The 10479-nt window shown below is 36.7% G+C and overlaps 1 protein-coding gene across 1 annotated transcript; it reads right to left on the bottom strand.

Annotated features, from left to right (window-relative positions):
- Positions 1–5454: 5454 nt before the first annotated feature.
- Positions 5455–8105, bottom strand: LOC149647077 (nose resistant to fluoxetine protein 6-like). The gene is made up of 6 exons (XM_089849688.1): positions 8021–8105; positions 7452–7631; positions 7291–7384; positions 6810–6896; positions 5882–6047; positions 5455–5530 (listed from the first exon to the last, which is right to left on the bottom strand). Exons 1-6 carry the CDS (start codon positions 8103–8105, stop codon positions 5483–5485), a joined length of 660 nt encoding a protein of 219 aa, XP_089705814.1. The 3' UTR covers positions 5455–5482.
- Between the last annotated feature and the right edge of the window lie 2374 nt (positions 8106–10479).

Genomic DNA, 10479 nt, shown 5'->3' with positions numbered 1-10479 from the left:
GTGGTTATCGGTTTGATACGCGTCATTTCAGGATGAATAGCGTCAAAAGTGGATGATGGTAAAGTAAAAAAATGGCCATAGAGCCTGTGTTAAAAAGCGTGGACATCAAACTTTCGCCAATCACTATTTAGTTTATAAGTGACTGTTGGACTCGAGAGTGAAAGTAGTTCAGGCATTCATAATCCTTGGTTTAACCTTCGGGGTTGAGGCGATTACAAAACAAAATGGAGGCGATAGTAACTTCGCTTGATTTCTCAACTTAATGTGCTCCAGAAAACAATTGTGAAATACAATGCATTACTGAAAAGAGGGCATTTATGCATTTTCCCCGGAAATATTGACGACAATGATAAAGTTGTTAAACTAGAAAAATAGAAGGGAATCCACATAAAATGTTAAGCCTTTGCCAAAATAAACCAAAATAATAATAAAAATAATTCTCACATAATTCTGTAGAAAATGGTCCGTGGAAATCCGGGGTATCCATTTTTCTACTATTAACCTTACTTTAAATACAACAATTTAAAACCTATACCAGTTACCATCACCGTCCTGACTACAAACACATTTGAGGGAGTTCTTGCTTACACAATAGCAGACGACAGTAACAGCGAATTAGCAGAAGACCTACTTTTAGGTAGTGAGTAAGTCCAATATAGCTACGCCTATTCAGCGTCCAACAACGGCGGAACTCCGATGTCTCACGACTTATGGCCATTTTCATACTTCCCCCTCATCCACTTTTGATTATAGATTCTGACATCGCGTGAGGCTAACGCAATTGACACAAACGCATTTCAGGGTTGTTGCGATATCGTTAAATATTTATGAAGTGTATCTCAACTGTCATATATAATTTTCTCAAAGCTTATTTTTATAAAACCCTAAGTTATATTTCTAACTTTGTTAATTTTAATATGGATTTGCTACTTCAAGGAATTCGTTAAAATTTTAAGTTTATTTACAAACTAAAAATCATTTATTTTGGGAGCTTTCGGACCTAGTTTTAATTTAGACTAATTTATATTATTATCATTACTATTGGGTATAGGCGTGATTGAGTTATCGTAACCCTACCGTCATGGCTGGATTAAGGGGGGCGAGGGGGCACTAGCCCCATGGCGCAAGGCTTGTTGGGGGCGTATTGAGTTATACTATTCCCTCTCAGCAACATTTGCTGTTCCTTTTTTCAGGCTTAAGGGGTAGAGCTCGGCATTATCTATCAATTATCCACGTTATTTTATCTTTATCCATACTCGAAACATATCCAAAACAGAACTTACATGTTAAATCGTATTATAATCCACAAATTTGTGGATAATTGATCGAAAATGCCGAGCTCTAGTTTCGAGTATGAATAAAGATAAAATAACGTGGATAACTGATAGATAATTAATGCCGAGCTCTATAACGTTGTGATATTTTATTTAAATTGAGGTTATTATAGCGATGCCAACGATATTAAACAAGTATTTTATTCAATGTCAGTTAAAAACATTTTGTTAACAAACGCGAGAAATTTCATATAAAACTATCTTCTGAATTTTATAGTTTATTTTTAAGAAATATCCTTTGAAGTTTTCCTATTGGTCCATCAAATAAGAGGTAACTACAAAATGCCAATCCAAAGGATGTTGCTGTAACGCCAATGACGAGCCATATCTAGAAACGTTTTAAATTTCTCAGTAAAACTAGTAGAACGGTTCTTTTCAAGCTCCATATGTTTACCATTAGAATGTAACTGGTATCGAGTACACCGTGTGGAATCGACCAAAAAAATATCACCACAGCGAAATGGACAAGATATGTCAGATACGTCAATCTACTCAAAGGAAGGAATAGTTTCGATCCAAGAATGGCGTTGATAAAACCTGTGAAAACGATATTTAGTCTGTACTAAGCCTTTTACGGCGCCTCACCAGGCGTCGCTTCACCCTGAATCTATATGACTTACGACCCTCACTCCATGACAAGCTCCAGTTTGTGACCAGTAACAAACTTATGGAACATATCTTATGAACTTATGCTACAGGTATAAGCCCTGTCAAATATAACGACAATGGCAGAAAGAGGACCCATCGTTACTGATCGGGACATTTTTCAGCCCACCATTTTAAAAGATGGCGGAAAATTGAGCCCCATTGGCCATAAAGCCCGATTTTAGGACACAACGGGAAAGTATTCAAAATTTCAGTAAAATTACTGGAAACGCTTGAACGTTATTCCATAAAGATTTTTCTGGTCGCTATTTTAAAAGATATCGGCATGCTTCGAACTCCAAAAGCCATGAAGTTCGGTTTCAGGATATGGCCCTGAGGAACCAGTATACTAAAGAGGTATGGAAACCATTGAAAAGCGCGGAAGTAATTCCCTAAAGTTGGTTTTTGACATTTCGGCGGATTGGCAAAATACTTTTTAGGGCATGCCTTCTATTTATGAGTAAGAGAGGTTAAAATTTGGCTAGGACGTTAAAGCCACCCAAGAAGTGTACATATTTGTTTAGCACTAGCTAAAAATTTTGCTTGTTTTGGTTTTTTTCTCCTTTGCGATAGTTAGGTCATGGGCTAGCGCGATGTCATTTCATGAAATATTAAAGTTAAATAATAAGATCATCTTGAAGCAGTCCCGTTTAATTTAACCGTGCACATATTTGCTTTCAAGAATGGTTCTCTTATAAAAGAAAACGTAATAACGCTTATACCAATATCCCTTACAGTTTTTAGGGGTTTAAATTAATAAACTTGGATTACACCCGGCCAATTCCGATATTGCATACGAACTAAATACCCCCAAGAGAAAAGACCCCCGGTCATAATCTCCCCGTTCTTGAAAAAAGTACCAAATCCTCGCTCTTTAGACAAAATCCCCGGTCAATATATCCCCACTCTGTAGACAAAAGCCCCGGTCAATATACTCCCACTCTGTAGACAAAATCCCCCGGTCAATATCCCCGATCATAGAAAGGTACAAAATTACCCACCTGTACACAAATTCCCCCGGTCACTGTCTCTCATCATAGGAAGGTACAAAATTCCCCACTCTGTAGACAAAATCCCACGATCACTATCCCTCATCAAAATCTTCCTTTCTTCATCGATTTCAACCGTTGTTTGAAGTTTTTTGTCGTAAACCGATTCAGGCCGGAATTTGACCTGTTGTTTCGGGTATTTTGTCCTCAACATCCATACGGGGGAATATTGTTCGGGGATTTTGCCCCATTTGGCTCTGTTGGGGGGATTATGTCCGGGGTATTATGTCCTAGATTCCTCCCTCACAACCCCCAACGTCTGATATTACTAGTAATTTATGCAGGTTGCAGCACGGGGCAATAGAGCTAGTTCTGTATTTACTTTACCTTGTCTATTCAAGTCATATAAAGATTCCGACATAGTCTGTTAATTATTTGTATAAAATGAAACATTAATATTTACCTCCTTTACCAGTTGCACACATGTAACTTAACCATCCTAAACCAAGTGCCCAAGTTGTTCTGTGAATAGACCCGTAAATTAAGTTTGCCATCATAAAAATAGGAGCACCGTTACTCCACCAATAGATACCAAATACGGAAGCAAAACAACTAAATACGGCAATACTCCAACCGAATGCCATCTTAATCTGTAAAATAATCTTTCTTAATACTTCATTAAGTTCTACGTGACGGAAAAAATTAAGTACCGTGCTACAAGATGTTTAATTTTATATTTACTTTGGATATTTTGAAGTCATGATTTCTGATAATAAAATGGCCAGTTAGCAAGCCAACAACGAAAGGACCCAAATGAGAAGATGGGTAGAAGTGAATGAAGAGGTTTTGTCTGAAGGACCTAAATAACAAAACGTTGAGAATACATTGGTGAATAGGGAGCCTTACAAAGCCACTCTTAGGTCGAAAACGTCAGAAAAGATAAAAATGTTACAATTTTGTTTTCGAATCTTATTTGACAGACCATTTCTATATTTGTTTTGTCGAATTGAGTCAAGTCTAGATAACGCTGGATTTCTACTCGACTGGGTGTTTGGGGTGCGGCTTAAAATATTTTACGTGGATCACGACTGAACAGAATATCTGTCCTGTTTTTGGGATAAGAGTATGGCTTTGAGTTCCCTACGTCGCTAATAACGTATTGAAGTTTTGTCATTACACACTGCATCCTCGAATAAAGTTAAGTATATGAGGTTTGTTTGGGGTACGCTATTAGTAGATTTTGAATAGTAAATCACTATTCGAAACACGAGTCGATTTATTGCAAAAACTGGTTTTTTTCGAGTAGCTCAAAAATTCTTATATTAATCGAATAAAATGTAAAGCGACGAGTAACCAGAATAGTTAACTGTACTGTACTTGCTATCAATGATCGTAGTTGATGTGAATGGTTCAACATCGTATATATAGATCAATCCAGCGGTGGTTAAAATACTAGCAAAGGTAAGAAAAACACCAAAGGCAAGTGCAGTAACAGGCTTTCTAAAAGAAATTACAAGAGTTTCAATTTCCTGCTGAACCAATTACAAAACAGGAAACTTTTCATAATACCAGAAGGGAATAAGAGAGAAGGGAGACATTAGAGCCTGCTATGGTAACGAGAGTCCGACCAGGGAGAGAAAGGGAGATGCCGCCTAATGCTAACAGAACTCGTATCTAGCGGGAAGGGGTCGAAAACGGGGGTATGAAATACTATGCTCTCTCTCTCTCCCTGGGTCATTCGGTGGATCATTGAGCATGCGCGAAGTGACATCACGAATAGTTGCTACATGAGATAAAAAATTTGGATTTTGCGCAGTAGAGCTCGCGGTGGCCCGGGCGATACTACCCCCGTTGGCTGGGAAATTTACTTCCCCCACCCAAAAGAGAGACACCTCGCGCTATTCACGCGGCATCTCCCTTTCTCTCCCTGGTCCGACCAACCTCAAGAAAACCGCGAAAACTTTGCGCAAGTACACAGCTTTTAACCAATTTACTGCAAATATAGTTCTTTAAGTTCTCCGCGGTATCAGCCTCAGGCGGCCTATTTGTCTGCTAGATTTTCATTCTCCAAAGGCTTAGGGCTGTCGATGTTTCGTTCTTGTGTAATTATAACCTCAAGTATGTATTTTATTGAAAATAATTTTTATTTTTTAATATTAATTCAGAATAATTAGTTTCCATCTATTTATTACCTTCAAATTATCTGATTTTGGTATGTTCTCAATTCCCGTGCATCTAAATTAATTGCACAGCTTGATTTCGTTTATCAACATTTTTATCTCCTTCAATGTAAAGTTGTAAACAAAACTACTTTTTATACGTCAACCAAGACGTCACCTTCTTATCTGACGTCACAGCTACGACAGAAGTTAGATAGCCAATCAGTGAATGGTAGTTGATTTGAGGTTAGTAAGACTGTTGTTACGAGTATAAAGCATTATGGAGATATAAAGTGTGTGTTATTCCCTTCTGATAATACATACTTAAAATATAGCAAAAGGAATAGTACGCCAATTACAAAAATTGAATATCACAGGCTATGTACCAGTAGTGAACTATTGGCTGGGTTAAAAAATTGTTTTAATTAATCATTACACTGAAAACCATGAAACGAAAGTCTTCGTTGCAACCTCATCGGTGTGGTCTTAAATCACATGTATCTTTACAGTGTATTCATGGATGATTAATAGGTCCTCTGAATTTCTTATTTCCGCCTTGGACAAGATTAAAACGCGGTAGAAAATGCACAAAAAACGGGATATGAAATCGTGAATGCCCAGAAATGAGATAGCTTGTCTCGTGCAAATACATTGCGATATTTATCGAGCGTCAGTAAGAAATCCATAGACTATTTTTCATCCATGTTTCTCTTAAGATGCCAGTCTAATGCAAAGTAATGAAATAAAAGGGTACCATTTTTCCCAGCGGTACTAAGTTGTTAGTAAATGTTAAAAGTCTCCACCAGTTGGCTTTTATGAGACGAATGTAGATGGGGAAGAACTCGTTCCAATATGGACCTCTACTCAGTAGAGGAAATAAAAGATATATGCCCATTACAATCATAGCTGAAGGCAAAAGTCTGCAAAATAAGAAATGACTTATCAAAGTTAGGCGACGAGGGCTTCCATTAAAGTATTCCTAATAACATATTTGCCCTCAATCTAAGAACGTTATTGACCTAGCAGAGTAGTTCTATTAAATGGGTAGAAGTGTGAGTACGCTAGCGTAAAGCTAATTTCTCAATCATTACACCCAAAGAAAAAACCCTTTAATTTATGGAATACATGCAAGTGTACGGGATTTCTAAATTCAATTTTATTACTTCGGATTTCAATTAAATTCGTCGGATTTCATCGGATTTTGTTTGATTTCAAAATTCGATAAAATCCAACGGACTTCGTCGGATTTTGAGATTTGTCCCATAATTTCGACGGATTTTGCTATATTTCCCTTGATTTTGTTGTATTTTGATGCATTTCCGGTGATTTTCTCGGATTTTGAGATTTTTCTCGTGATATCGTCGGATTTTGTGATTTTTGTAATGGATTTCGCGATTTCATTACTGATTTTGTTTCTGATTTTATGATTTTGCTTCTGATTTTGTAATTTCTTTACTGATTTTGTGATTTTTTACTGATTGTGTGATTTCGATACTGATTTCGGATTTTTTATGGAATTTCGAAATGAGCAAAAATACGTTTTAATTCTTTCCGGATTTCTGATTTTGTTATTGATTTCGGATTTCTTAAGTTGGATTTCGTGATGACCGACTCCTCGATTACTTGAAAGAAAAACCCCGTAACATCTTACAGTAGAAAATATTCGTCTTCAAGATATTTACCTTGCTATTCGCATGAGGATTAGAAAAACAGGATTGAACTTCTTTAGTTTCTGTCTTTCAACCGACAAAGCAGTTATAAGGAGTCCACTGAAAGGAGAAATTTCTATAAATAACAATATGCTAAAACTTTCGACACAATCATCAATTTCAAAATTCAAAACCGAAAATAATTTCCCGATGATATCATAAGTTCATATGGTATGTTTCATAAGTATGACAATACCTATTATTCTTAATGCTAGAGACTTACAGCTCGAGCTAGTACGAGAACGACAAGCGAGAATCGACTACACGATGTTTAGCAATCCATCTTCCTATTTATTCTGTACTATGCCATTGATAGCGCCTCATCAGGCGATACCTCACGACAATCTATGACGTTTCACCTACGTCACTTCTTGACAAACTCTCAGCAACCAGTGACAAACATATGAAATATATCTTATGAGCTTATGATTATATTGTGTGAATCCTTCTCAACCTGACAAAGAAAAATGAATCCACCGATAAAAACCCGTTGGAAATTGCTTGGAAAATAAGGGACCTTGTTGCACCTTCACTTATATAAAAATCGCCTAAATAGAAATTTAAAATAAATAAGGTTCACCAAAATGTATGAAAGTGGAATAGTAGACCACTTACGAAGCACGTCGATATTGAAATGAACTACAACGTGACATGCAATGACCCAAATGACTGAAATGACTTTGATTCCATGAAGAAAACTTAGAGTTTCGTTGGTAGAACTGCTCAGGTCGAAAACATTTCGACTATTATTAAATAAGCAGAACGATTCAAAGACTTCCAGTCGTAATATTGAACCTGTCAAAGGTATTTTCATAAAATAAGTATTTCTGTATTTCTAACCAAACATATATAGTTTGGCTAATATAAGATATGGTCCATAAGTTTGTCAAAGGTTACTGAGTGAGAGCTTGTCATGAAGTGACATAGGTGAAATGTCATTGATTCTCGTAAAGAGATGCCTCGTGAGGCGCTGTCAAAGGCTTAGTAATGAAGATGGAAGTCTTGCAAAATTTGAAAATTAACCGAGTGAAGTCAATTCTCGCATTACGAAGTATACGTAGTGTCAAACTTATGGAACATATCTTATAAACTTATGGTATAAATGCAGATATTATTTTTGAAGTTGGTTTCGTTCAAATTTCGTTTCGAGACAAGTTACTCAAGACATTGTGTTAATATTGTACCTTCATTCGATGCACCTTTTATCGGTTTACGGATAGGAGCATAAACTGTAGAGGCGAGTACAAGAAGCGCAAACAAACCAAACATTGATCTAAAATTTAATGTGATTAATTGAGTGCTGATACTTCACTGCTTTAGAAGTTTGTACTCACAGGGCCACCAGCTGAGCTTTATCTAAAGTTTTTATTTCAGATTCGTTAGATTCGCACCTGACAACGACCGGTTTAATGGGTATGTTCTTTAAAACTGGAAAATGGGAAAACCAAAATTTAAATGGGCTCGGATTTTTCTTTCCAATAATGGATTATTTTTAAAAATAAGGTCTATTAGTAAAATAATGCACATGCCTTTTCTCTTAGAAGTAAACAGTACTTGCAAATAACGAAGCAATTAAGCACCACTTACAAAATTTAGAGATGGAACTTGTATCTTCTTTGGTGCATGCTGAGGGAAGGCATATTCCAAGTGTTGGTGCTGTACTGTACAGAAATCGGATGAACTGTTTCCAATGCTCAAATACCTTAACAAACCATTACTTTTAACCGGATTTCATAAAAAAAATCCCCGAAGGAGGGTTATTACGAATTCATAATGATGGGAAATTCTCAGGAGAAGGCAGTTCACAATGCGTATTTGCGGGAAATCTGATGCTTCTAACCCCTTGATAAGTGCTAATTTCTAAACAAGTGTTAACCCATCTTGCCCGTTGTGGGAGCGTTTAATTATCGTTTGTAACTCTAAAATGCTCTTACACTACGTCTCCCTACCTATTACCAAGCCGATTAGGCTTCACTTATAAAGTCCGTGAGTCTAACGTTTCCGTAGCTTTGATCATGACATTCAAGTTTAGAAAATTTTAGGGTCGCTTAATAATTCTTCAACTAAATATTATAAGATTTTGTTTTAATTAAACGGATTTAAAATGGCTCTGCGAATGTTTGACTCAAAAAATACACTAAGCCTTGGCTAGCCCACCGCAACTACCAAATGAGAAAAAATTCCTCGTAAATGAACAGATACACGGCGTCTTAAATAGTCCAAGCAGCAGCTACCCAGATTGATGAGTTCTTCCTGCCTTACTCCCAAATAATCTTTGGTATTGTGATTTGTGAATAGTTTTATCTAAAGAATATTTTAGAGACCCATACGTGGTCTTTATATGAGTTCTTGAATTTATGTACCTGGTAAATCGGTTCTTAAGCCGCGTTACCGAATTATTTTGCTCCGCGTGTGGGAGTATCTTTCCTAGAAGTTTGGAATATAGTCTGTAGCTCGCACAAGCTCACATTACGCACTTCATGTGTGAAGCCTAATCGGCTTTTGCTATTACTCTCTGATTGCATATAAACATTATCTTTCTTTTATAAATTTTTTATAAAACGGACTCATGAGTTCGGATTTCTTCAATATAGGCCTAAATCAATTGCGTTAGACTCAGTAGCGTCGCTAGGGTTTCAAATTTGGGGGGAGGGGGCTAAATCTGGGCAAACTAGTTATTATAGGAACTTAAAAAAAATTGCATAATGGGTTCATTGGAAAATGTGTAGACCTTTAAAACTATCCCTAAATTTGTGCCAACGTGAAATTATTCGTATTTCAAAGATATACAACCTTTTATTGATAAAGAGTACGGAACCGATTATGAAGGATTTTCACTCGTTTTAAGTTTAATTTTAGTTTTGGGACTCCCTTCGAAAGAACATGAAAAATTTTACTTGTCTCCATCTGTTTTTTCTTCAAAATTGTACTGTTTGATATTGAAATTCATCCCTGCTATCATTATAATTTTTTATATATTGCTGCAGAATTTTAGGTTGCTAACAGCAATTTTTGGTAGGGTTTACGGATTATTTTGGGGGGGGGGGCTAAGTTTGGAATTTGGGGGGGCTATGGCCTAGCGACGCCACTGGTTAGACTAAAAGCAACAAAGTTTTAAACTAACCTGCGTCTTAAATGTGGTTTGTGAAGGGAAAAATGTTTCCAAGTGGAAGAGATTTCTCAGTTTTTTCTGGAAGAGGCAAGATGAATTTCAGTAGACAATATTGCCCCTCGATTGAATTCTCAGCGATTGAACTCATAGGTGCAGAAATGCGAAGGCATTGCTCGTACGATCCTAATTCACTTGTTGAAAACGAAAGAATGCCAGATGGAAGCTTTCCCGTTGCGTCTAACACTAAAAAGAAACATTTTCGAACCATTTATTTTCGGTAAAAAGACTATGATCTGTATATCAGTTAATACCAATTAGTCTAAGATATTTTATCGTAAGGGCAAACGTTCACGAGTTATGATTGGAGTGTTTTCCTATTAACTTATGCCTTTTTCACAATGTGTGGAAATTTACAGTATATCAGGCGACCGATTTCCAATAGACCCTTTTGATGTAAAATAGTGGGTAGGCAACCCACATTATCGGGACACACGAGAGTTTTGATCCCTCGCTGTCCCTGCGCAACTCTCA

Source organism: Phalangium opilio, unplaced genomic scaffold, assembly GCF_054372755.1.
Source record: "Phalangium opilio isolate 3A_F unplaced genomic scaffold, DU_Popi_V2 ptg000089l_1, whole genome shotgun sequence".
Lineage (NCBI taxonomy): Eukaryota > Metazoa > Arthropoda > Arachnida > Opiliones > Phalangiidae > Phalangium > Phalangium opilio.
The sequence above is the reverse complement of the archived record's forward strand: the minus strand, read 5'-3'. Positions and strand labels throughout refer to the sequence as shown.

Excerpts from the sequence above, each read along its gene's own strand:
- LOC149647077 (XM_089849688.1), bottom strand. The coding sequence starts at position 8,105 with ATGTTTGGTTTGTTTGCGCTTCTTGTACTCGCCTCTACAGTTTATGCT. Across the intron at positions 6,897-7,290 it reads GATTCATTTTTCTTTGTCAG|TGGACTCCTTATAACTGCTT; the intron begins GTTGAGAAGGAT and ends TTCTCCTTTCAG. Across the intron at positions 6,048-6,809 it reads ATCCTCATGCGAATAGCAAG|ACTTTTGCCTTCAGCTATGA; the intron begins GTAAATATCTTG and ends CTTATTTTGCAG.